General features: G+C 35.5%; 3 protein-coding genes across 4 annotated transcripts; 2 read left to right on the top strand and 1 right to left on the bottom strand.

Annotated features, from left to right (window-relative positions):
• Window positions 1–1,077: 1,077 nt before the first annotated feature.
• On the top strand, window positions 1,078–14,623 carry LOC116178058. Of its 2 annotated transcripts, XM_031497340.1 has the most exons (5): window positions 1,078–1,223; window positions 6,080–6,423; window positions 7,163–7,419; window positions 12,344–12,589; window positions 12,644–14,623. In XM_031497340.1, exons 2-5 carry the CDS (start codon window positions 6,272–6,274, stop codon window positions 12,961–12,963), a joined length of 975 nt encoding a protein of 324 aa, XP_031353200.1. In that variant the 5' UTR covers window positions 1,078–1,223; window positions 6,080–6,271; the 3' UTR covers window positions 12,964–14,623. The 2 variants fall into 2 exon arrangements, with proteins under 2 accessions (XP_031353200.1, XP_031353201.1); XM_031497341.1 differs by lacking the exons at window positions 1,078–1,223; window positions 6,080–6,423 and adding an exon at window positions 6,522–6,652.
• Window positions 14,624–18,809: 4,186 nt separating this feature from the next.
• LOC116178731 (lysophospholipid acyltransferase 7) lies at window positions 18,810–21,999 on the bottom strand. Its single transcript, XM_031498312.1, has 6 exons — window positions 21,751–21,999; window positions 21,434–21,699; window positions 20,641–20,792; window positions 19,504–19,718; window positions 19,135–19,453; window positions 18,810–19,084 (listed from the first exon to the last, which is right to left on the bottom strand). The coding sequence occupies exons 1-6, from the start codon at window positions 21,960–21,962 to the stop codon at window positions 18,875–18,877; spliced, it is 1,374 nt and encodes a 457-aa protein (XP_031354172.1). The 5' UTR covers window positions 21,963–21,999; the 3' UTR covers window positions 18,810–18,874.
• A 10-nt stretch (window positions 22,000–22,009) lies between these two features.
• Window positions 22,010–23,102, top strand: LOC116178732 (tuberin-like). Its single transcript, XM_031498313.1, has 4 exons — window positions 22,010–22,194; window positions 22,244–22,377; window positions 22,425–22,810; window positions 22,865–23,102. Exons 1-4 carry the CDS (start codon window positions 22,107–22,109, stop codon window positions 23,085–23,087), a joined length of 831 nt encoding a protein of 276 aa, XP_031354173.1. The 5' UTR covers window positions 22,010–22,106; the 3' UTR covers window positions 23,088–23,102.
• Window positions 23,103–27,184: the final 4,082 nt, after the last annotated feature.

Below are 27,184 nucleotides of genomic sequence, written 5' to 3'. Positions count from 1 at the left end.
TTAGGTTTTATCGAAATTTTTAGTTGTGGCGGATGCTGAACGTGGCCTGGAAAAATTATAATCATTACGTATAAAAATGTTACTACGTGCTTAATTGAGTTAGTTTGGACCAGTGCTTGTGGGTGGTTTAATGACCGCTTGCCATATCAGAGCCCTTATCTGTGCAAACGTGATATTACGGCAATATAGTTTAGTTGTATAACATCAAGGGCAAACCTAACCTAGTGGTCGCATACGTTTATCCCTCAGGAGATTCTGTTAAACCACACCTCCCAATAATAATCAGAAGATAGAGCACAATTTGAGAGAAACCACACCTGATTATAGAGTGCAGGGGTTGGAATTAAGCTATATGAAAGCTAATAGGGCCTTCCGCCAATGTCCCCGCGCGATTTAAGTACTATAGGGTCATTCCCGAAGACTATTGTGTGGCTGTACATTGCCTTGGTCTTAGACATGTGCTTATGCGGCAATTGTCTGATGGTGACCTATAGAACCGTACAGAGTTGCTATCACCAATGCACTTTTGGATTATGTCCATAGACTAATGCGCCTTGAGTGCACGGGTGCCATGTGGACCAACGCCACCCCTCGGTCTGCCTCCTTTTAATTGCCACGTGCAGGATCGCCCATCAGGCCTTGCGACTGCGAACAAAGGGAAGATTGAATAACAGATGGAGCGACTAGCGAGGTAGGCTCCTGGTAGGCAAACGATAACTGTCGAATTCTAGTAGAGGCAGTCAAGCGGCCGCGTATATACTGAATGGTAAAGTGAGCTACATTGTTCCTCAAGTTCCATAGGGAAGAGCTACCGTATATGCCAACTGATGAGAGACTCCATGTTGCAGGAATGATGGTTGCTTGCAGGTGTCCTCAAGCGTGGGTGACGCTTGGGGTGGACGACTTTAATCATGGCGGAAAGATGAATGAAGGTCTATGTGTGTGTGTACCTAAGTTCACTCTACGCTCCAGATTCTAGCCATCGCATGTAAATATAGTTAACTGCCAAATAAAATTTCACAAGGAAATGATCCTGTGTTCCGCAGAAGACCGCTAGATGGTGCCAGCTGTACGACAACAGCATTATATATCGATAAACTATTTGTTTGCAATGATAAAAGGGGCCACTACGTCATCGCTATTTCATAACCGTAAAGAGCAAGAGGTTGTGATATAAGATTTAAATCGACCAAGCAACATTGTCAACACATTTTATAGCATTGGTAAGTACCCACATGTACTCTCTAATCACACGTGTTCGACAATGCAAAACGCGACGGCGTCGATTGTTACGTTATGTATAAAATTAATGATATCTTTAAATTATAACTGCGCATGGTTTTTTTTCTGCTGTAAATGTCAGGGAATCTAAATACATTTTTTAAGTCAGGATTTTCTTCAACGTCTCTCATTTTTTTGAACATTAACAAAAATCGCCCGAATCCGATTGGGTAATATAAATTAGAGCCGTCCGGGGTTATTGACTGAAAAATAATGATTTTAGCAGGGCGTCGGAAAAAATACGAAAAAAAAGTTTCGGTTTGAATTTATTCATTCGGGGGAAATTTATATATATTAAGCGTATGCGCCGTTAGGTTTATGATAAAAGAATCGTAAGTAGCAACAAGTGGCGAATAATGTGGTTATTCTTGAAATCCCATAACAATAACGGGAATGCGTTCCACTTAGCAGACTATACGGCGCCTAAACCACTTGATAAAGAGAAATGCGACAAAAACTCCGGTCTTTAATAGGTCATAAACTTTCTAATGTTTTAGAAATTTTTCTCGAGCGCTAGTTTAGTGATTCATTCGTCTTTTTTTTTAAAATTAATCTCGAGTCGAGTACACTCATTATTCTTGGATAAACCGTTGGTAATCGACAAGGATCCCCTTTGGTATTGCGTAGTCAGTCTTTCAACAATGCTAACTTGATATACGTCACGCTGTCATGGTTAATGCAACAAAATATCGAGTGGGCGGGGCTTGTGCGTGTGACGTCAATATGTCGCCGCGTTTGAAGCACAACGGGGTCAACTCTGTACAGAAACTCTCATTGTTTTAATCCAAAACATGAAAAATTTCGTTAACGAAATTTAATCCATAAAGTTTCGAATTCGTTGAAAAAGCAAGTGGGTCGGATTAGATTCTGTTGAACGGCGAGCGATCGTTGAATTCTCAGGAAAACCGTCAAGTGTGCCATGACTTTCAACCAAGCTTACACAATACGAAAGGTTGACTCGCTCATTTACAGTTACGCTTTTAGCCTTTTTAATCCATTTGAAAACGTCGACCCAGCCGAAAGGCGACTTATTCCCTAAATTTCGACCTTTCATAACGAACGCCTGCAGGTGCTTGCCCTTTATTGTGTACACTCGACACCTGCTCACGGCGTACTTGAAACGTCAAGTTTAATTATAAAATTTCCCCAATGCCCCTATGCATCATTTAAATTCATGAACTTTTCTACTTCGACCCACACTGTATATATCACATTCTAAATACGTTTTATGATTCATTTTACGAGCGCGGAATAAATGCTAGGAAATCTTCAATTTCGAGTGAATGAGTGAACATAAACAACTCGTTTTATAACATGGTCACAACAGGTCTAAACGGACACGGATGATAATTTTGTAAATTATCAAGCGGCTCTTTAAAGGGGCAGAGCCCCGTTGAGTACACAGGAAATGTAAAAGCGAAGTTGCCAAATTGCGCGAGGGCTTTTTTTTTTGTTGAACCACAGCTGCGCCACAAGATTTTGGCTCCTCTCCTAAAGATTTTCCAAACCCGTTGCGTTGACCTCAAACCGGATTTCTAATCATATTTTGAAGCCGAAGGTTTTCGGAAATAAAATAGAAAAGTGGTTTACAGTTCCGCCTTGTCGAAAACGACCTAATTTACACACGGAGTTCTTTACGGAAATTACGATTCAAATGATATGGCAAAGTGGGTAGGTCTACAGACGAACGTCCGGTATATTAATTTCTACATGCTCGCGTTTTGTGATGCGACTCGCTCACGAATCGATGCCTTGCGCGTTTAATTTCACTGGTAAAATTCAAATAAGCTAATCGAATCCTTTGCATTGCGCAATTCTGAAAGCAGTGTTTTCGAAAAATAAAGGGCTGGAAGCAATTTTTATAGCACCAAGCATTTTTTTTAAACGAATCGGACGAAATTTCAGCAATTAAATATTAGCACAAACCATATTCCAAACGGTCAGATGCATTTTAGACAATCGGACGAGTGTGGCGGTTTTAAGGGCCCTCCCTGGTGACTCTTCAGGTGTGTATCTGGAACTTAAGTCAAAATGTAGAAGCGTATACAATTTGTAAAATTTTGGAAAATTTAAACAATCAGAAAAAGAAGATTTATGAAATTAGGAAAAAATAGAATTGTAAATTAATGAAAATTTCAAAAAATTTGGAAAAGTTAAAGAAATACCAAGATTTTGTATAATTAGGAAGAAAGAAAGAAAGATATTAAACAAATCAGAAGATCGAAACACATTAAAAAAGTCATAAATTTAGCAAATTCAAAAAGATAATTGAAAATGTATAAGAATATGGAATATATAAAAACAATGGGTGTATATAAATAGTAAAATTGAGAAAATTTGAAAAATATTAAACTTTAAAAAACAAATTCAGAAAAATTAAATACATTTTAAAAATCAGAAAATAATGTCGAGGAAGAGAATTGTAAATTAAAGAATAGTAAAAATTCCAAGAATTGAAAGTTAAGAAAATTCAGAAAAATTGTGAAAATTGAATTAAACTAAAATCAAGATAAATTCATGAAATTCTTGAAAAATTTATCAATTTATTTACAAAAATTCCTTTAAAAAAATAACGAAAAATTCACAAAATTTAATAATATGGAAAAACTTAAAAAACCAGGTAATTAAAAAGAATCAAGGAGATTTATACAAGTAGAAAATTTCGAAAAATTATAAAAAATGAAATAGAAAAAGATTTGAATTCGGAAATATGTCCAAAATCATATAAATACAAAATATTTCAACAAACTCCAGGACGTGTACACAAAAATTGAGCGTCGAAAGACAAAATTCGAAAAATTAAAACAACACAAAAAAAGAATTGCAACATTTAAGAAAAATTCTAAGAATTGAGAAATTTATAATATCGAAAAGCTACAAAAATCAAGAGAATTTAATCTTAATTTAAAAAAATTAAAACATTCCAACAAATATGAAATATTTCATATTTTTATTATGTATTTTTTTATTTCTGTGAAAAAATTTAAATATTCCAACAAATATGAAATATTTCAGAAATGCCAAAAATTATAAAATGCATATCGGACAATGTTAAAAATCGAAGAAAATTTGGAATAACATAAAAAGGTAAAAAACAAAGTGATGAAGAGAAATGCATGTTCGTAAAATTGAAAAAATCTGAAATTCTATAATTACAAAACTTGCGCCAACATTTGAAGAGAATTGAACATTCATTCAATTTTAAAAGAATTCAAACAACTTAAAAAAATTCGAAGATTTAAAAAGTATACAAATCAAAGAAATGGTATAAAGAGATTAAAAAAACTAAGAATTCGTAAGGTTTAAAAAATCCGTAGAAGACAAATTAAGAAAACGCAAAAATTAGGTAACTGAAACTCAAAAATTCAAATTCGGAAAAATTACTTAATTTGAGATTATTCGATAGGTTTAAGAAATACGAAAAATTAAAAAAATAATTGAAAATGAATACCTATCCATTCAAAAAAATGCAGCGCGTGTTCAAAAAAATTTTAATTTCTGTTATATCCGAGGTGGAATTTATAATAACATTGACGAATAAAAAATTCAGGAATTCAAAAAACACTTCATTTTAAAAATAATTGAAAATATATAGAAATTTAAGACAAAGTAAATAATTCTAGCAATTCATACGAAAATTTAAATTGGAACAACTGAAACCAGTATGTACTCAAGAATCCAATCTAAAAAACTTGAGGAAAGAAAAAAAAACAGAATCATTTCAAAAAATTACAACTAGCGTTTGTTATTTTCTCAGATTAGAAGAGGGTTTTTAAACAAGAAAATTTCACGGAAAGTAATTAAAAAAGTTATTCTAGATTGTTCTTTTCGTGGAGTTTTACAATTTTTCTAAATGTTTAATTCCCTTATGTTTGTGTGGGCCTTTTTTTTGCAATTTTATTTCAGTTTAATTTTTCGAAATTTTCCTGATTTTTTATTAATTTCCTTTTTTTGGACTGCAATTTTTTGATTCTTCGAATTTTTTTTAATGTTCCTAATTTTTAGTTGTTTTTCATTTTTGTGTATTTTCTTGCTAGAATTATAGCATTTTCTTAAATGCTTCGATCTTTACATTTTTTCGTGAATTTCATTTTTTTAAATCATTAATTCCAAATTTCTTAATGATTCGATTTTTTAAATTTTTCTCTCAAAAACTGGCACCAGTTTTTTTTTCTTTTCGTATTAAAATGTGTATGAACATTCCTCATATGCCAACTTTGAATTTTTGAGCGAGTTCGGAATGTTTAAAATTTTTCAAATGTGCCGCCGTATCTACACAAATTTTGTTAACATTCATTATTCATACTGTTAATCTTATAGGACACATTTATTTATTTTAAAAACCTACGTCGGTACGTGTTTGGGCAGGTGAGATAATATACCTACACCAAAATTTATTGTTGGAATGGAATTACAAAAACAGAACAATTCCATGGGCGCGTAGCGTTTTTCGAAAATTGAAATCGTTAATAATGCGGTTATAACAAATTTGACCGCAATGTGAAAGCTGAAGGTTAAAATACTAGAAAATGTGAATATGCGCTGAAGATCGTTCATTATCAAACAGCGGCGATCGTTCGTTACGTGGATATCAATCGCGTAGGGTAAATTATTGAAAAAAAATGAGCTATGGGAAAGTTTCCGATAACGCTATCGAAGCAGTGGGCAGCTCGAGTAATGCGATTAGGGGTGGCGGTTGTGGTGGTGTTGTCTTAACCGCACTCGGTAAATAAAGTAATTGAATGTTGAGCTTGAGGAGCGAACGAAATTTTACCTTTTTGCTGTTATTATCTTGCAGGAAGGGCGAGAGGAAAAATAACGTAGCGAGTACATCTGGCAGCGTTGCGGGGGAATGGGGAATGTCAGACGTTGTTAGGCTAAGCTAGGGGAAACATCGAGGCCACGGTAGTGCTGCCGCAAGGAGCGCAGACGGCAATCGAGCGTACTACCGTACAGCACGCCAGCGGAGCAGTGCCAGTCGCGATCAGTCATGGCCTCCGCAAAAGATACGGCTACGTTTTTTCAGCACGGTACTTCGTCGCAGTTCGAGCAAGTTTTAAAGCTTTACCCCCAAGCCTTAAAGCTCAAGTCAGAGCAGAAGACAAATAAGAAGCCCGAGGAACTAATCAAACTAGATAATTGGTAAGTATTTGAGTGTGTCATTGAACCCGCATTCATATGTGTCCGCTGACGGCCGCTGAATGAGTACACCCTCACGATATCTTAGCGGGCGGTCATTAAAATCACGCTTGTCACGTGGTAATCGATGACAATTGCACTCGCTCTCCCGATTTTCGTTTGTTTACCGGCCTTTTTCTAATCATAACTACGATATCGTCAATGGCTGTACTTCGTTTATCATCATGGCTACGTGAGTTTTCCCTTCAATTTCGAGCCCGTTGCAAAATTCATTTTCTAAAAACGCGTTTGGCCCTTTAATTGTTCATTAAACGCGCGCGTTATTGGAAAAACCTAACGTCGTTCGCGGAAAATTAATAAAACATCAAACTTATCGGGACTGCCTTTCAAAATGGTGCCTGTTCAAACAAAGCCAACTTTGGTTTGGGAAAGGCATTAATGTTTTATTATATTCGATATTTGGGGGTTGTTTTAAATGAAAACTGGGAAATGTTCAAATATTCGCGCATTCGATCTAGTGCTAAAAGTAATTGGCGGTTTGTCCTTTTATTGATATGAGGGAATTTTACACGCACGCCTCCTGATGCATTAAATGGATTCGATTTATTGCATAATCAATTAAGGGATCATTACTGTACAAAAAATCTGAGACAGCTTGTTCCACTATTCTCGGCGAGCCTAGCTTGGCCACCGGCCAATCTTTTTTTATAGGTAGCTTATTTACACACACCGATGTCTGTAGGTATCAAAACGAACTGCCGAAGAAAATCAAGAGTCGAGGCAAGGAGGCCCACATGATCCACGAGGAGCTCGTACAGACGATGAAATGGAAACAGATTAGGGGGAAATTTTATCCGCAACTTTCGTACCTCGTTAAAGTGAACACGCCGCGCGCAGTAATCCAGGAAACCAAGAAGGCCTTCAAGAAATTGCCCAATCTAGAGCAGGCGATTACTGCACTGTCGAACCTTAAAGGTGTTGGAACTACGATGGCATCAGGTGAGTTGGGCAATTTTTAATGCCGAGGTGTGAGGTATTCGCAACCGTGACCGTTGTGCAATTTTAGTGGTGACACAAATTTTTAAAAAAAGTGCACCTAGTCTTATATTGAACCCTGTGTCGTTCCACTTATGACTGGAAAAAATACATAATGCATCAAGAGGTCAAAAATATGAGGCAGAAAATGTCCAGGGATTCCCATACTGTGAATACTTTAGTAAATTTCCAAGTTTATGCCTGGATTTTTTCCCAATTATTCCCAGGCATTTCTAGGTATTCCGTGATTATTATAAGTATTCCTACATATTTAAACTGTATTACCATGTTATTTTTATTAAACGAACAGGAAAAGTAACTTTTAGCACAATTTGAGAAATGGTTACTTCAAAAATCTCTCTTGCAGTTAAAAAAACCATTGTACAGATCCAAAATTTGAGCTGCCTCATCACTGAAGACCTTATAAGGCTTATGAGATAGGGGGTCATTCAAGTTAAAGCAAGGTGTACCCAACAACATGGTGTTTCACAAATTGAAAATTTTGAATATTTCAGGGTACAAAAAAAATTTTTTTTTTTCAATTTTCTAAAAATCGATAAAAAAGACAAAACCTTTATCAATATAACAAAATGTTTAATTGACAATATCTTAGTTCTGACTAACCGCCTAAAAGAGGGTAGACGTATAGTATAGAATGTAATAACTAATAAGCAATGATAAATGTGGCAAAAAATAAAGTTGATGATGGCCGCGAGAAGAAAAAGCGTTTGATTACATTGTTACTTTTAGCATTTTGTATTGATGTGATATTTATTTTGCAATATCTCTATGAATACATCCAGGAAATAAGAAAATCTATTTCCCAAAATTGTTTTTTTTTTGCAAAATTATATTGTAAATTAAACATAAGAAAAAGGGAAAAATTAATAAATAACTAATAAATAAAAGAAGGAAATAAGTGTATTAAAACTAGGTTTTTACGTTACTGTCTAGCTAAAAAACAATTCATCATCAGGAATTTTTTTTAATACGATGGCCAACCGTAAACTAACGTTTTGAAATAAAAAATTAAGAAAGTATAAGAAAAAGCTTATTATATACAGGGTGAACATTTTCTTTATTTTAACTAAGGAAAAATGGATCTAGGTGTCTGGAGCGCAATTTTAAATTCAGCTAGCCGCTAGGGGGCATTTCTCTAATTTTGTTGATTTCCTTAAATCTCCCATGACTTTCTTATTATTAAAGATAATTGATTTTGGCAAAATCTTTCCTAGAGCACTTTTTTTAGACATAGGCATTAATAGATAGATTCATAATATGCATTCTGATATCGAATGTACAGTGTGTCCTATTTTGGTTGAGACTGCAGTGTTTTTCAGCTGTTAGATAGAGACTTGCGGTTTGCGCGACCCTGGGTCCCTTTTTTTTGTGAAACTTTACGTTACGTTTGATTCTAAGATACAGGCTGAAAACGAAAAATGTGACCTTTTGAGATTGTTAGCATATCTTACTACCCATGTAAGATGGAAAAAAGGTAAAAACTGTCCATTTTAGATATTTTTACATAGAATCCAGCCAGTGGAGTTGTAAACAAATTTTTTGGACCACCGTTTCCGAGATTTAGCCCGAAGTTGATATTTTTTAAATACAACATCCTGTATATCGTAACGTGATTTTTTTTCGCATTATTTTTCCTCATTACATTGATGTATCGGAATCTTTATTTTTTTTTAATTTTAGCCTTAAACCAAAAATAAAAACCTTATTTTTACGATTTTGAAATAGTAGGCCATGGATGGGTTTATGGAGATTTTGTTTCGTTTATTTTATCCATGGTAACTAAGGCAGTCGATACCAATAAATAAAAATGGCTGGAGGTCATTTCAAATTTCACATTTGAAAAATATGATGTATAATATACAGGGTAGTTATTACTATTAAAGATGAAATCCATGCTCTCAGTTCAATCCGTTTGATACATGGCATGAAATTAGTACGCTTCCATTTGACATTATTTCACATATAATGAGGTTTACAAAAAATTTTTTGATACGGGGTTTTTCAGTGCGACCGCCATCTTGAAAATTTTTTTTAATGGCCACATAGGCCATATGTATGATAGGTCATTAGGAAGCTTATACCTTGAACATTTATGGGGTTCAATTACAAATTTAGATTTAGATTGTATGAATTTTGCATGACCTTTTTTAATAGGACACCCTGCACTACTCTGAAAAACTATTACACTGGAGTGAGGAGGCCAGGAAACATCTCCGAATCTTGAGATTAAGTGACCCGGAAACAAGTTTCGCAACAGGGCCATTGACGCCCTGGCAGTGTGGGCGGTGGCCCCCATCTTGCTGTAGGTTCAGTCTACAGATTTGGCAAAAAAAGTGGGTTGATCATGTCTGTGTATCGTTGAAGTGACCGCAATCCCGTTCTCAAAAAAGAGGGACCCAAAGACTCGAGATCGCGCACCACGCGGATACTTTGCGGGGAGTGAAGGGGTCTCTCAGGAAGTTTCCTCGGATTTGTTTTTGCCCAGCAGCAGCAATTCTGCTGATTGACAAATCCATTGAGGTGAAAATGAGCCTCGTCACTTTTGAACAATAAATTTAGATACTTTTAAATTATTATTAACAGAACGTCAAAAAAGAAACAAAGAGCAGGCGTTTAATAAATGACAAAACAGAAATAGATCTTAATTTTGTGAAAAATGGCAACGGTTTTTCAAATTTTTCTGCATTATTTTCTAATTTAACACCATACATGATTAAAGTAGTAAGAAACAGAAAAAATAAACTTTCTAATGACGTGTCACATGATCTATGTTGCCATTTAAAAAAATTCAAGATGGCGGTCGCTTCCGTTCCATCTTTTATAGCGACCCTGTATATACATTTCGAACGTTTACTGTAGACATTAAAATTATTAGTTTCTTCAAAGATGATATAACTTCTAGTATTTTTTGTTTGAATTTTTGTATCTTTTTGCATAAAACAAAAACCTTTGTTATAGCATTTATGTAATTTTTTTTTAGTCTGCTTTCGATAACAATAACATATACAGGATGTCTCATGTAAAAACAAAAAGTAAAGGTCATTTCCTTTCCGACTAAACAGGAGTATAAAAAAAAGACATTACAATTATTGAAAGCAATTGCAAACTTTCCTATTTATGAAAGCATTTAAATGAAATTTGATACATAGCCTTTTGGAATAAAAGCAAATATAACGCCAGTTTCAAAATTTAGTTTTGCGCATGCGCAGTGCCAACTTTCTTATTTATGGAGGAATGTAAATGAAATTTGATACATAGCCACTGGAATAAAAGCCAATGTAGCGCCAGTTTCCAAATTTGGTTTTGTGCATGAAGTGCAGTGCCAATTTTCTTATTTATGGAAGCAATTAAAAGAAATTTCATACATATGCACTTTAAATAAAAGCAATACTAACACCAGGTTCAAAATTTGGTTTTGCACATGCTATAGCCATATCCACATTTTCTATATTTGTTTACACGTTTGTTAGTATTACATATTGATCATGATCATATACATATTTTTTTTTTCTTATGCAAAATCGTTGTTATTTTCGGACAAATTCCCAAAGGTTTAACTTCTACACTTAGATTACTTTTCATTGGAATTGATCTGAAATTTTGATAAAAGGCTCCTAATTTTTAGACGTTCAGTATAATGAAAACCAGGGTTCGAAGGATATATATCAAGTGATATATATCCGATATATATCGCGATATATATCACTTGATATATATCAGATATATTCAATAATAAACTGTATAGTATCGATCCGTTCAGCTGCCGCGTGAGCTTCGCCGATCGGGTACTCCCTTATTGCAGATCAGGTGAATCACCGGCGCAACGATTTGTTTAATGTTTTATTTGCTTTTTCAGTCTTTCCCTGACTGTTGTGTTGTGTGAATAAGAATAGTAATTTTTATTTAATTAATATGCCAAAACCAAAGCAGAGAGAGAGAGAGAGAGAGCATTTATTTCAACCACGAATGTGGTGTAACTGTCACACAATAACAACAAAAATAAAAAACACAATAAAGTACAATAAATAATATAAATATATCTATAAAAAAGAAATGTAAATAGGTGTATATATTAAAATTTATTTATTTATTTATTTTATTTTTTTTTTAATATGATTAGCATTTTTTGATATTCGTAAAGAAATCATCCAGTGTGTATAGCACCATTGATTGAAGAATTTTTCTAATTTGGTTTTTAAAAGGAGCCAACATTGTAATACATGTGCCGGAAGGACATTATAAAATCTCACCCCCATCTGTAGGTAGGACCAGTTATGCACCTTACTTTTTGATCTCATAGAAAAGTTATTTTTCGTTCCAGTTCGCATCCAGTTTGGCGATACTTTGAATGTATAATTAAAAAGGACAGTACTGACTTTTTTTATTGAATAAAAAGTTTTGGAAATGAAATATAGTCAAGGATTTATTTGATATATATCCGATATATATCTGATATATATCCGATATATATCATGTGATATGATATTTATATAAATATGATATTTTCGATCGCTAATGAAAACGTCATGGCTTGGATGAAAAAATAACGTCATGGTTCCATTTGAAAAAATCGATTTTCATTTTCAGTTTTCCACATTAAACTATACCTTTTTTATGAAGATACAATCAATATGTTCGTTCCGCATCAAACCTATATGTTGTTTGAATACAAAAAGAATTTTGTTATGATATGAAGTATGGGTTAAAGATATAATTTTTTTGTTCATTTTTGATTGAAAAAAAACTATACGTAGCCCTTTTACGCTATTGTAAAACAAATGACGATGTTGCGCGCTCTTAATGTTGATAGTCACTGTGTATGTGTGTCATTAAAAGATGGTCATTCATAAAATTTATATTCTTACAGCTCTACTGGCAGCAGCATGTCCGGAAAGTGCACCGTTTATGGCAGACGAATGTTTAATGGCGATACCAGAAATTGAAGGCATAGATTATACCACCAAGGAGTACCTGAAGTTTGTAAACCACATTAAAGCCGTAGTAGACAGATTAAAACGTGAGGATCACAAAATGTCGTGGTCGCCCCACAAAGTCGAATTGGCAATTTGGACCCATTACATAGTGACAAAATTGAAACCAGAATTGCTCTCTAGTAGGTTCTTCTCGTATTATTAATGTGCTCGTAATGACCTCCAATTTTCCTCAGGCGTCGGCATTGAAAATGGAAACTCGCTCGTCCACTCGAACGGCGATCTGTTGGACGCGACAACGTCCGATGAAAGCAATCAGGGTCCTATGAACGGCAAGTCGGCGGTCCTCGATGACGATACGACCACGTCGTTCACCGAAGACAGCATGGACAAGCCGAGCTCTCCGATTATGGCCAACGACGAGACGAACGACAGTATCGTGTCGGATTCGACTAACGATTCGAATGAGGGCGACTTAAAGAGATCGCACGACGACGATTCAAATTCAGACGAGAAACCGAGCAAGAAAAGTAGGGGTAATATAGGGAAAAAGTGACAAATGCGATCTTTAACGAAGCTTTTTTAACTGTATGAGTAAAAATAGGTATCGTCTCGTTTAATTAAAGTTTTTATTTCACTTTTGTCCGTTTTTTGGGTGCGCGTCCGTCATACTATGTACTTATTTCGCACGAAAATGCTGTATTACAGGGTGTTCAACCGAATGTTGTGTGTGTTACAAGGTTGTCTTCCCGGAGCTCGAGTCAAACACCTCCCCAGAACTCTTCCATATTGCTACTGATCTTAAACAAAGTCTTCTTTTCTCCCATTTTTCTCAAAGACCATCAGGACGTGCGAGTTTACGAACTGCCTGTAATTGGAAATCGTGGCACCCAAAAAACCGACCGCGTTAATTTCAATTTTTTATAATTTCGGAATGGTTAATTTTACAATCCAATCTCACAACCGTCGCCGTCAAGTTCATTCTTGTATTTTGATAAATGGGTATTTTCTTTTCGATCGGTTTACGAGTAACGGCCACTTTGTACGAAGCAGTAGGCCCTTTACACCTGCAAAATGTGAATTTGCCGATTTGTATAGGAAATTTTTTTTATATAAGAATCGCGCGCGAGGGGTGGATTATGAGACTGTAAAAAAAAACAAATCATACGAGCGTAATATTACCGACCACCTGCGAGCGGAACTATCCTTAGCTAATTTAGTATTCTAATGGAGTGCGTTGCGTCCGATACGTAACCTATGGGAGTGATTCTCGTTCTTGTTTAACTCATAGGTTTGCTATCGGATGCGTTAAACAATAAAGTGAATGCTTATTTATCAACTTACGTAGTTACCATTTCGTTTATCCTCCCATTTTATAGGTCTATAATTTAAATTATTATTTGTAAAAAAAATCGTCGTATTTTCGCATTGTCATTGGTTAGTTTTTACGTAGATTAATAATTTAACAAAGAAAAGTTATTTTGATACTGTCTTAAATCGCTAACATAATTTTCTTACTGTTGTAGAGTAGTTGAAAATACATATTAAGTAATTTATTTCATTCATTGTGTTAATATTCCTTAGTAGGCATTCGTTTTAAAATGCGCTATGATGGTACATTCCACTTAAATGTTTTTATGTTTCGTTTTTTTGTCTGAATTTTTACATTTGGAGAGGAATTTAGCATTTTGTGTTTATTTCTTGATAATACGCTAAACAAAAAATGGCATTGCATTCATTTGTGTGTGCAACTTCAAGTGTGAACATTCAAACTTTGAGGTTATAAAATTGTGCACGGACGGAGTACAAAAACTTAATCGACGATTTTATAACTTCGAAGGCAGATGCTCCATTATTATAAATATATTTATATATAGAAATACAACAAATAACTGAATGCCTTTACGAATAATATTGTAGTACGTATACACTTTTACAAAACAGATAGTTAGTCACTTTATTATTTAACATAGTGAGGTGTTAATTTTAATGCCGCGATTGTGAATGTCTCCCGTCGTACAGTTCTTATTACAAATATATATAATTAAATAAATGATTCATATTTTTGATTCCTGCTTCTCTATTACTACATGCCGCTTTTTTCGAATGGAGATGTTCATTATTGCTAATTATGTAATGTAAAAAATATCAGTTAGTAGACAAAATGAGTTTGAGGTTTTTGTAGGATATTTTCATAAATATAAATCTTTCACGGCTCTTTTTTAATAATGCTAGATTCTACAGGGTAATAAATTTTTTCTGTATAACTAAACAAGCGTTATCAGAATTTATTTAACAATAGTCGACAATTACAACATTATTGTATCAATCCCACAACGGTGGGAGGTTGCCACCACACCTTTTCCGTGTTCTCGTTTGAGATCGTCAATACCCCAACAACAACAGGTGCTGGTGAAGATTCTTGCCAAAGTGATTTTGCAGTGTCTGGCTGGTTTGCTGTTAGCCTACTCTGTAAATTGTATTAATAATAGCTGTGTTTCGAGTTCCTGCCGTTGATTATGGGTCTGATTGCTTTATCGTTTGAGGCATCGTTTTTTTCACATTTAGGTGCTTTCCAGGAGTTGCTCTTTAAATGGAGGTAGCGCTAGTAGATGTAGGTTCAGTTCAGAGGGTGGTGTTGCGCTTACACTGGTTTATTGCGGTTCTGGAACTTGCAACGGCATAGTTTGAAGGGTATCCTGAGACGCGCTCTGTATTTTTTAAAGTTTTAATCGTGCTAGAAAGAATATCCTAACTTCCCACCCGGCCCGGGGTCACAGGAGGGTGAGAGGTTTCACCCTGTATGTTCAACCTACAATGATGTACAACTTTTTGACGGCGCGACTTATTAGAAATGGAAAGCTGTATGCGTAACGTTGGTTACATTTGGCAGCTTGGTCTTAGCGGCGGGAAAGCTACGTTTGGTTTACGTTTTTTGTTTATTTGTGTCTTGAATACAACTTTTTATAATTTTCCGTGTTTTTCAAATTGACTTGATTTAACCTCAATGCAGAATCACGTGTTTGGCACCGTTAACTTTTATTTTGTTTGAAATCGCCTTTATTTTTGGTATCGATGTTTTCCAACAGTTGGTAACGTTTAGGCAGTGTTATTTTATTGCTATTTTTCTGCAAAAGCATGTGTTACTATAAAAAAAAGGTGTGCGTTCCAGGGCCCCATATTGAAATATCGGTAAGTTGTAACAATTGTTTCTATGTATAAGAATGAACAGTATTCTATCTTATTTCGTTTAGTTTACTGAAAAATCACGTTGAGGCATTTTTAAAGTATGTATTTAAGTGATTGCGTTTGAGGTAATTCCGGCCACCAGTGTGTAGGCAATACCGACATTGCCCCATATGGATAATTATGCTCAAATTTTCAGATAGGTACCGCGTGGGCTTATAAACGAACAACTACAAGAGCCTCTTGGACCTCCGATGCGCGGATCGTGATTAGTTAGAGGGATTTATTAAGGTGGGTTCATAGTTCTCCGTTCATACGTTTTCGTTTGTCCGTTAGCCAATCAGAAGACCGTAAACTTACAAATCTCACGTCGTCCGTTTACAACGGAAAAGTTGGTTGAAGTACGTTTCCGTTAAATTATGTTTGGTACATTAACAATGTTCGCATATTACGTTCTTCACGTTGATAATAGCAAACTTTCATACATTTCTACAACGTATTTGTTTCTACGTACTGAAGATTACAATGGGTAGGTACACATACAGTACAAAATGAAATTTAGGTTATGGTTATACCTTGTAAACGTACGATGTGGAAACTTGACTGTATCGAAAGCCAATTTGCTCAAACGTCATATCGAGGAGTCGATGAAAATAAAAATATTACTTTGAACTCTGTTCGTAACGGCCGTCTGAATTCAGAAGGGCGCTTTTCTGCCTTATCTGTAACAGATAAAAACACAAATAAAAAATTCACAGATTTCGCAATCCTTGCAACCATCGGAGACATTGGGAATGATATCCGTATAACGCAATATGTAAAACACAAATAACCCTTTCTCACCCGGGATCACTTGCTCCACTCGTTCGTGTCGCAAACGTACACTTTCTGAATAATAAGCCTCATAACATGCTCGTAATCTTATTAAAGGAGATAAGCGAGAATTTTAGATTGGAATTAACAAAACAATTGAGCACTATTAAATTAACCCACCGATCACGGTACAATTGTTACTTGATGCGACACTGCTGTCTTCTCTCCTTGAGCAAGAAACTGGTAACATACACCCATACACCAGACCCGTATCTAGGCGGTGGCGAGATGGGCCCCCGCCAAGGGCGCAACTACTGGGGGGCGCAAAATTGGCCATGAAAAAATTTCTTTTTACATTAGTGTATTAGGAAAAAAATTCAGGTTATTTAAACAAATGTTATTCCAGATTGTTAATACTGTACGTACTGTGACGGTGAATAGCTGGGTCGTTACAAAGTGATATTACCTTCATCTCTGCCCTTCCCCCCTTTTGCCTCCTTATGGTAATGTAATATATACAGTGTGTCCAATATAAGAAGGAAAAGCAAGTAAGTCAAATGATATTTTAAAAATTTGTAAATTCCGATCAGTTCCGAAAAAAAACGAAATTATTCATATTCGGTTTTATTTTTTACCGGCCCTGTTTGAAAAGATATCAAAAAACAAAAAAACACTTCCTCATAGGAACTTTTTAAGCTGTACAATTGGCGTCTTTCAGAAACCATCAACAACGATGTATGGCACAATAACATTCTTTATCACCTATATATCATTTAAAGCAGACGTGGGCAACCTACAGTCCGCTAACATAATTCATACTTAATACTTCATATGGCCCACAAGTTACATTTAAAATTACTTACTTATTGTTTTTTTTAAATGATTTTTACGAAAGCAAAAAATAGATCAAGACCAAAAAGAAATAGATAAATATTGATTTCTTTAAACATACAAATTCAAGTGTGGCCTTTGGCGCTTATGAACAATTTTATTTGGCCTCTTGGAAAAAAAGGTTGCCCGTTCCTGATTTAAAGGAACCATCAATGAATTATTTTGATATTTTGTCAACGCCTACTACAGTAAAATGTTAAAAATTATTTATTATTTAGCTCAGAAAAATGGCTTGTTACTAAATTTTTAACATTTTTGGTGTAGTAGGCGTTGACAAAATGTCAAAATAATTTGTTCTTCTAAATGGCAAATTGTACCATACATAATTGTATTCGTAATAAAAAATGCTACTCAATACATCATGTACTTATTTCCGGTCCATATAAAAATATGAAGTTGATGATGGTTTCTCAAAGACGAAACGTCGCAGCGAAAATCTTGTAAAATGGTGAGCTTAAAAAGTCACTTTCGGTTTTTTTAAATATCTTCGGAACTGATCGGAATTTCCGCATTTTTAAAACATCGTTTCCGATGTGTCCATGATGTTCATTCTTATCTTGGACACACTGTATTTTGTAATCTTTTCTCCATGTTTTAAAGAAGCGAAATTCTCGAATTAAAAAGTTCCAAACCTTGAACTTGAATTTTCGGAGAAGGACCTCCCGGTCCTTGCGTTTTTGTTGGGGGGTATTTAATACCCCCACGCGCAGGTTTGAAGTGCCACCAAGGGCGCGGTCATATCTAGTTACGGCCCTGCCATACACAAAACATAAGCATTTTCAATGCTAAAACAAAGAGCGATAGTGAATAGCGCGGCCCTTTCTTCTTTTGTTCTTTTTTCACTCTTCCTCTGTGCTTATATGCATTCTCTCGACACTATCGATGCTATACCTATTGCTTTTTGTCTTTGTGTTGTTAAAGTACTTGCCTTTATTTTTCTTTTTTTAATTATCTTCACATGCTAATGATCCGATGATGTCCTTATCTGTTCATGTGTATTTGCCCCTCTTATCCTCTCTTTTCTGTTAAGTCTAAAAGCAATGTTCCCTCTTTGTTGCATTCTTGATCTCTAAATGTATTCGCTTATCTGCCCTTTCCCATAGATACCCATTCTTATTCTCCTTTTCCCATGCCTTGCTTCTAATGCTTTCCAAACCTCTACAACATTCCATCGTTTCCTTAGTTTTTCATGTTCCTTTCAGAGTTGTTTGGACCCTTGCCAGAGCATTCTATGATCTGTGCAGGTCCATTTTTATTAGTTTTTGAACTTTTCTGACTTAATTGTGGGGCTTCCTATGCAACGTTAAATCTTTTTAGAAAAACGTCCATGAACGGCAAGTTAATTTTTTAGAAATCGCCTTAAAATTCGCTGGAAAATTTTACTAACGCTTACCAGAACAACTTTCCAAAGCCCTCAAAGAGACTTCTTTAATTAGAACAGTGTTTTTCATAGTTTACGTCAATAAACAAATAAATTTATAATAGGGACATGTTTACAGTAAAATGATTAAATATTGTAAAAACGTTTATTAACAATTCAGTACCACTAATTAAGTAGATACCACAAGTAACTAAGTCTACTTTTGTTTATCCTTGTCTTTTCGTCTGCTCATCAATAGCTGGAAACCGACCCCATACATTATCGCAGCGCTGATAAACCCGACGTAGTAACATGACGCATAATACCTGTGAATGTTTGGCAGAGAGAGCAAGACAAATGCCATTGACAAATAGGAAAAAGCTTGCATTTTTAAGAACCATATTATCCACTCCCATATTTTTAATGACTACGAACGACCTGTTAATTAAAAACTAAAAATCCACAACATCAACTTACCTTCCCCGAATTCCCCTTTAAAAATAATTTGATGTAAACGTCCTCGATGGCGAGATAAAACGCGGCCAAACCTATGCACACATAGTGACCTGTGTATACTCCGTGCCAATACGCTGATAATACCATTGTCGCAACGGTTCTCAGTTTTTTGTTCGGAAATCTTTTGTAAATATTAAAAGCGAACCAATATTGTATGCATATGTTCCAATTTTTTATACCATTTCTGAACGTCGTACAAAAATCGGATTCGTATGGGTTTATGTTGTGGATCGTTTCGAAGTCGTATTGTTCGGTTTTGCGACGGTCTGGATTACTCGCGCTGAAAATCGTCAGGTTAGAAAGCTACAAACGACAAGCTGAAGTAGGTACATCGCGTCCATTTCTTTGAGATTTTCAGTGGGGCCCTGTCCGGGTTTGGCCGCGCACAGCTGCGGATAAGCACCCAGTCCCGCCATCGTGCAGATGCATTCGGATAGTGTCATGGCGATGTACAGCCGCATTCTGAATATCAGAAACGTTGGCCATGTGTACCAAAGTCGGTATAACCAAGAGTGGTCCGTGTAAAACGCGTCCGATTGCGCGTACTGAAAACATTGCAATGTAACTAACGTGTACCAAAAAAAAGGTGAAACTTGGCAAGTTGCGGGGATAGTGTGCTGTTTATTTTGGACCATGCGTCGTTAGTTCAAAAAGCAAACAATTTTTTCAGTTTTTCAACCACGAAAACAAGTTTTAATATTCTTTATAATAGACTTGACTGGATTTGCATTTTGCACCTACCAACTTTTCTTCCGCTTCTGCAATAAGCCATTGAATGGACGGTGTATTATCTTTTTCAACCGAAATCATTTTATTTACAAACACGGTGATTTTTAAAATAAACGTCGCAATCATGATATCACGAATAAACGGCCCACTTAATTAGACATGTATTCGAGTATAACGTCAATATGATTTTATTTTATTTCCCTTATTTTTAAATTACATTGTAAGTATAATAAAACGTTCAAACTCGTTGTACATGCATTATGCACTTCTCTTTTAATAGTCTATTATTTAATTGGTTGGGTGTGCACTTGTCCCATATCAAGGGCGTTCAAAAATGGTAATTAGTTTTTCTAGAAAAAAACCTAACACCGTTTGGGACTCACAGACCGAAAACCCCACTAAATGCTATACTACTGCAAGGATCACACTACCTCATTGCACTGATGTCAGACACCAAAAAGTAGGAAGTACATGAGAGAGACACACATAGGAATCTTTTATGCCTTAAAATAATACCGCTTAATATCGCGTCGGTCCCTGAGACCGTAAGAGGGTACATTATTCTTTCACAAGTGCAGATTATGGATCGGCATGGGATATTTAGAAAAACGACAATAATGAATGCAGTTCTTGAGATGGACATATTATGCTACTCTGGTAGGGGTGGTACCATCAGAATTGGTGGTTTACTATCTGTGTTATACTATTCTAATAGCTTCTACCTCCTGATTTACTTACAGCAAGCGGCCAAAAATGTGTAGCTCCCAGAAATATTAGAACAAATAGTGGCACCAAAGCTAGTTTTTTCATCGTTTCTTCATTGCATGCTGCATAGTTTCCAAACGGTCGATTGAAAAAATCTTTAAAGGTACGAAATCGATAATATGGACCTACAAACAAACAGAAATTACGATTGAGATTGATCTGAAACTTTAGTGGTACTTCTGTTTGTTAAAATGCAGGACACAGTACTGCCCCCACTACTATAAAAATTGCATTCTGCTGGTGATCGAAATCGAAAAACTGGTCCTAGTTGTATTAAAAAGAAACTATCTGCATATCAAAAAGATCAAAATAACATGAGAGTTCTAATTCCCTCTGAAATTAAAAAAAAACTATTTTTTCCCTTATTAAGTAATCCTCCAAAATATTATCCGGGATATGCTATGCACATAGCATAGCAAACAGAATGTACTTTGAGAGTGCTGTCTACTCGAAATACAGGGGATACTGCAGTAGAACAGTTTATGACAGTAATGATGTACCTAACATTCTTAATTTAGAGATGAAAAATAGCAAACTTATAGGTTTTCCTGTCATTTCCATATAAACAATATTGTTTTCAGTTCTGAACTTCATTTTATTTTGTGCTCCGCGTCCCCTTTTTAACGAGATCATTTGTTTCAATTTATCTATCCGTGCCATATATTACAGTGATCACTTTCTACTCTTTCTGTGAAAGAGGGACTTGGACATACTCATTCAGAAAAATGTCAATTTAACACCTAAACTAATAAATTAATGTTTGAACCTGTTAATAAACCGATGTAATTGAATGTGTAATGAAAAACATCAAAAAATGTTGCATCGTCTTCTCCGCTTGACTCTTCAGGCGAACCCTTCTTTCTGTTCAAATAGGCAGTGTTCACCTCAAAACCCAAACCTGCTAATTTCAACGTCAAAATCATTTGTATCATGTTAGTGTGGGCCGGTGGATATGGTATTCCGAAGTAGATCGTAGTTCGAAAAAATAGCAAGTATAAAAACGAAAATCCGAAGCTTACCAAATGGCAATGGCTGAAAGTCACAGAATAGGTACCTTAATTTTAACACTACTTACTCGCTCACCTTTGCGGTACAAGTAAAATTATCGCGGCATTAATGAGAAAGGTACAAATCGAATGCCAAATGTGATATCCGGATACGGAGAAAATCATTAGGAGTCCCAGGGCACTTCCTATCCATTTTTTGCTTTCGACATCCTTAATCTCACGATATATTGCTCCAATTGCGATACAGAGCAGCAGGAGCACTATGTATATAATGTCATCGAAATCCATTGCGCGACTTGGCTTATTTTACATCTTTATAAATTGTAATTCTTTCGAAAAGGGCAAAGGTTGTTGTTTCTCCCATTGTAAACACTTGGGGAATAGGGCTTGGAAGTGAGGTTATGTTTTTGTTTATGTCCAGCCCCATGCAAGATGAGTGGAAATGCTAAGGACACGAAAGAAATTAAATCCTTCCAAGACAAATTGAAGCAATACTTCCGCACTAACAAGGGGAATCAGGGTGAGATTGGTCAAACTACCGATAATCTTCTAATTGGTCCAATTCGTAGGGCACAGATCGAGGCCGGATTTTACACTAACTGAAGACATCGAACGCTTGCTGAGCAGCGATTCCCCACCTGCAACGCGCATTCGGGCCATAAAAGAGTTGTGTGATGTCGTTGTGGCTAACAAACTTAAAGATGTGAGTCTCTCCCGTTTGCATTGTTTCCTAATCAATTTTTCGCACAGAAAGTCGTCGAGAAGCTTTGGTCGTGCCTGCAGGATTTGTTTTCGAAGGACCAACCGGAGGAGTTGCGGCACTTGGCCTTTCACTTCCTACAGTGTCTACTGAAGGGGCAAAATGAACGGCTGTCCCTAATGCGGGCGCATTTCTTTCGTGTCGTTAAAAACCACGACCATCCCGACGATATAATACAAAGATTTGAGCTGTTCCAGGCATTGACCAATTACGGCAAGGACGCGTGCTACTTCGAGGAGGAGGTTGCGCCGTTTCTACTGAAAATTCTACCCGAAATCACTAGCGCCGACTTAACTTTGGGTTACTTGAGCGTTATTACGACTTTTATTAAATTTAATGCCGCTTACATGGAGAATTCGATTTCTCAACTGATTTTGTAAGGGAATTTATTAATTATCGTACTGTGTCGTTACATGGGGACTTGTTACAGGCAAATTTCGGCGGTGTGCTTTTCTACTTCCAAAACGGAAGTTGTAATTGCATGCATCGAGGTTTTAGATACGATTTTGGCTTACAGTAACTTGCCCTCGGAAATTTTACCTCATTTCATAGCTATTTTGTGTAGGACTGTTAATGGGGAGGTCTATTGTCAGTTGAGCTGGCAGGTAAGTATCGCCTATTACACAATGAGAAAAATGAATGTAGTCTGCTGAGTGGAACCCATGTTACTGAGCTGCATGAGTGAACCCAATCTCTATTCTGCCATAGCATTATAGCTCAGTGGTAGAGCGTTGGGGTATAAATCCGGAGGTCGGGTGTTCGAACCTGGTTTGAGGTGAATTTTTCATCTGTGGCAAAGATGGGATTTTGTTTAGATCAGTTTCGAGCATTCTGCCGGCTACTCCGAATTAGGTTTTCCTGCAGTTTTCCTAATTCGTAAGGTAAATACCGGAGTAGTATAGAACACCTTAAGACTTTCTGCAGGGGCACCTCTAAAAAGCATTATGCGGGTCACTCTGTAATTGGGCGTAAGCCTGTTGAGGGCCTAGAACAAGAGGGACAATAAATAAATAAATAAATAATAGGACTGTTGAACCATGTACAAAAATTAGTTGCCTTGCATCTACTTTTTTAATCCGTCCGTCCTAGTCCTTAACTACTACAGTTTTCCATATATTTAGTTCGTTCTTTTTGAACTGGATAGCTTATAACTGTGTGGTACCATAGTGTAAGAATAGAATAGTGAAACAACCTTACGGAAAAAAAAGGTAACCGATTTGGACATCGAGATTTTTTAGTTCTGGACGCGACAATCTGGGGGCGCAGAAGTCGTGGATTTTAAAAGTAACCGATGTTACAAACTCTTAACAATAAATTGCACTTGGCGCTACACGAGAATAGATGGCGCGTTTTGCAAAACGAATTTACAGAAGGAATATACCTACTTTTATCTCATTTTTATGCGTAAGAAAAATAAAGAGGTAAATTAATCCATGCAAACGTCCCGACATTATTAATGCTCCTTTGTTATTACATTCTCGAGTACGTCAACTGAGTCATCACATTCTACTCACCTCGTTTAAATAACCTACCCTCGAACCTACCTTAATATTTCAAATGTTAGGTACCTATACTTAAATCGCATAAGCTCTCATATAAGTACTTATAGTAAAACTACGTTTAAAAGTTTTTCCCCCGTATATTTAAACGTTGAAAGTAAGCAATTAATAATTTATAGTTCTACACGTGGCAAAATCATCTAGATATGATATGTACTAGCATAGGTACTAGGCAGTCACGTTGTGGGAAATTCGCAGAATACAGAATGTAATTTAGGTACCTACTCATTACTTATTAGTGAAACAATAATACAGAATTTTTCTGAAGACGTGATGAACGCACGCAAAAAAAATTCATTCCAGTGTTATTTAATTTACAATGTGCGAACAATTTAATAGCTGTAGGCTCTTCTGAACTTGACAATTTTATTTCGAGTTATGGATCTGGATGCCTCCCACAAAGTTCAAACAAAACCTTAGAACGAGTTTTTTGAGGAGGGTCTTCTTTAGGCGGTTCTCATTGTGCCAGTGAACTTCTTCTGAATATCATCACTAATCCTACAGTCTTATTATTAAATCATTAAATTAGCTCCCCGAAAAATTAATACAAACAGAATTGCCAAATATGAAATCACATCTTACTCCAATATTACTTATACATAGCTCAATCTTATTATACGGGGTGGTGACTTGACGAAAGCACCATAGTAACTTCAATAGTAATTTTTTAATTTCCGATTATTGGCTTCCGTAGTTATTTTAGAAATAAAGTCTATTTAGGTTTCTTGTAGAGAAAAAAATTGCGAATCTATAAATACTATTGTTTTCTATTTTATAAATCCAGAAACAGTAAAAATTTAAAAATTAAAAACTGACGCGTTTATAAAGTCTGTAATGCCATGGAATTATGAAATCAAACAGAAGCGCCTGCATTTCCCATTCGCGCCATCAGTGAGCTTTGTTTGATCGCAAAACTACCATGGCACCACTGATTTCCTTTATAAAAAGCGCCAGTTTTTAGTTATCCAATTTCTTGGTTTTAAAGTTCAAAAAATTAAAAGCCATAGTATGCATGGATTCGTAATTTTTTTCTCTACAAAAACCCTAAATAGACTTTATCTCTAATTAGGGAAGCCAATAATCAGAAATGAAGAAATTACCATTGAATTTCCTATGGTGCGTTGTTCAAGTCACCATCTCGGTATATGCCTGCGATCCTGCACTCTGCTCAGAACAAAACTACCGAAAAAGTTCTTAAAATAGCCATTTTCCTATTTTAAAGATAGTTGCAAATCTTTATCACAAAAAACTTTAATGCCATTGAAGGGACACCCCACATTTTACACAGAACTTAAATTCTACGTGAAGAAATCCTAAGCAAAATGACATACCTAACGTAAACTGCACTTAAATGTAAATGCCTAAAATTGTTTTGATAGGCAATTTATAACAGGAAAACTAGTAGGGATTTAGTTGACATGTTATAATAAGAAAGCTTTATTGGCTCTAAACCTTACAATTAAAAGATTAAACGCCGCTTTTTCATCTTACCGTTGAGGGTGTATGAGGTACTGTTATTAGTAACAATAGAAGTTACTTTTGGAACTCAAAATAGGTAGATTTTTCTGGTGAAATGTTGAAGTTCCAACCGGAGTTCTTAATCATTAATAACCGTTCTGTAATGAGATTTTGTGATAAGAACAAAAAAAGAAAGATGCATTTTAGTATTTCAAGAACAAAATATTGGTGACCATTTTTAAAGTTTCGAGTATTTCCTAAAGAGTCATAAAAATTGTATAGCAACTTGTAAAAACAGATACTATTTATTTTTGATACCTACTGCATACTGAATTTTCTCCCGAAGAGTTGTAAAGGAGTTTAGACAGCGCCACACTGGTTATAAAGCCTACACCTTTAGCAACGGAGGAGGAGGATCAACCATATTCTAAATACCAAGTAAAATATTCATAGATATGATTACAGTTCCTGATTATCCCCCAGGAGTTCTGAAAGTTTTTCGAATATGGCGTTGAATATCACATTTCTTAAAGTTTTAAAAGCCACTTTATTAATAGCGTTTTAGATGAAATTTTCTGGGGCTAGCACAGATACCACCCGCACACCTCCGCATGCCCGTTATGCCCAAAAGCTTTTCAGTCCTTTCTTTCTTTCTTTCTTTCAGACATCATTGAGATTTTGTTTGATTCGGATTTCTGGTGTATTTCCGTAAAAAAAAAGTAGAGGTAGTTTTTTTATCCCAATTCAATACCTCCCTCACTAACGTGCGGGTGGTACTATACCTCCATAAGTATCATACGTGTAGCCTGAGCGTACGCGCTTGCTTTGACATGAGCTAACCAATTTGTCTGTTTAATGTTGACAAACTGTAGCCCTTAGTTAACTGTTTCCGAAAACGGAATTCTAAAATTCGCCCATGATTCCGAATTATGGCGCGGTAAAAAGGACGGACACAATAAAATAATAATAATAAATAAAGATGTTTATCATTGGGATCTACGAAACTATAGAAGGTATGACGATAGTCAATTTGAGGAAAAGTTGCACAAACCAGGTATTTATCATGCTTTAAAGAAAACCAGAAAATTCCTATTACTTCCGGTTCCAAAGATATGCCGGACAAACCCAAATTTCCCAATTTCGTTTTCATTTTTTTCTGATGTTATTTGAACAGATACAAACAAGTATAAATTGTGCACAACTCTTGTGCAGATAAAGCGCATTTTTTAAACCGAAATAGTTTTTGTTAACACTGGCAATGACAAAGTGTTTGTTATTTTTTTGTATCTATTCAAATGCCATCAGAAAAAAATAAAAACGAAATCGGGAAATTTCTGTTTTTCTGATATCGGAATTTTTTGGTTTTCTTTAAAGTATGGTGGTTAATTGCGCAACTTTTCCTTAATTAGACTATCTTCATACCTTCTATGGTTTGAATGGTTTCGGAAATCCCCATGATAGACATCCTTATCTTGGACACAGTGTATACGCTCATCTCATGCTCATCTCATTACATTTTTTTAAGAAGGTTTATTATCTGACATTAAAACACAATAATGATTATGAAATTTTTGAGTTTTCGTACCCTTTTTGTACGAATAATATTTCAGCACAGTTTTGAAGCAAAATTTGGAATTCTGATTAGAGTTTTGGGTCGATATGCAGAAGTTTTGCTCTAAAATGTATATTTATTAAGTAAACCATAAATCATAATAAATATTGAAAGCCCGTAT

This window comes from Photinus pyralis, unplaced genomic scaffold (assembly GCF_008802855.1).
Source record: "Photinus pyralis isolate 1611_PpyrPB1 unplaced genomic scaffold, Ppyr1.3 Ppyr1.4_LG8, whole genome shotgun sequence".
Taxonomy (NCBI): Eukaryota; Metazoa; Arthropoda; class Insecta; order Coleoptera; family Lampyridae; genus Photinus; species Photinus pyralis.
The sequence above is the reverse complement of the archived record's forward strand: the minus strand, read 5'-3'. Positions and strand labels throughout refer to the sequence as shown.

Excerpts from the sequence above, each read along its gene's own strand:
- LOC116178731 (XM_031498312.1), bottom strand. The coding sequence starts at position 21,962 with ATGGATTTCGATGACATTATATACATAGTGCTCCTGCTGCTCTGTATC. Across the intron at positions 20,793-21,433 it reads TTACATCGGTTTATTAACAG|GTCCATATTATCGATTTCGT; the intron begins GTTCAAACATTA and ends GTTTGTTTGTAG. Across the intron at positions 19,085-19,134 it reads TAAAGGGGAATTCGGGGAAG|TCATTAAAAATATGGGAGTG; the intron begins GTAAGTTGATGT and ends GGTCGTTCGTAG.
- LOC116178732 (XM_031498313.1), top strand. The coding sequence starts at position 22,107 with ATGAGTGGAAATGCTAAGGACACGAAAGAAATTAAATCCTTCCAAGAC. Across the intron at positions 22,195-22,243 it reads CACTAACAAGGGGAATCAGG|GGCACAGATCGAGGCCGGAT; the intron begins GTGAGATTGGTC and ends TCCAATTCGTAG. Across the intron at positions 22,378-22,424 it reads TGGCTAACAAACTTAAAGAT|AAAGTCGTCGAGAAGCTTTG; the intron begins GTGAGTCTCTCC and ends TTTTTCGCACAG.
- LOC116178058 (XM_031497340.1), top strand. The coding sequence starts at position 6,272 with ATGGCCTCCGCAAAAGATACGGCTACGTTTTTTCAGCACGGTACTTCG. Across the intron at positions 7,420-12,343 it reads TGGAACTACGATGGCATCAG|CTCTACTGGCAGCAGCATGT; the intron begins GTGAGTTGGGCA and ends ATATTCTTACAG. Across the intron at positions 12,590-12,643 it reads GAAACCAGAATTGCTCTCTA|GCGTCGGCATTGAAAATGGA; the intron begins GTAGGTTCTTCT and ends AATTTTCCTCAG.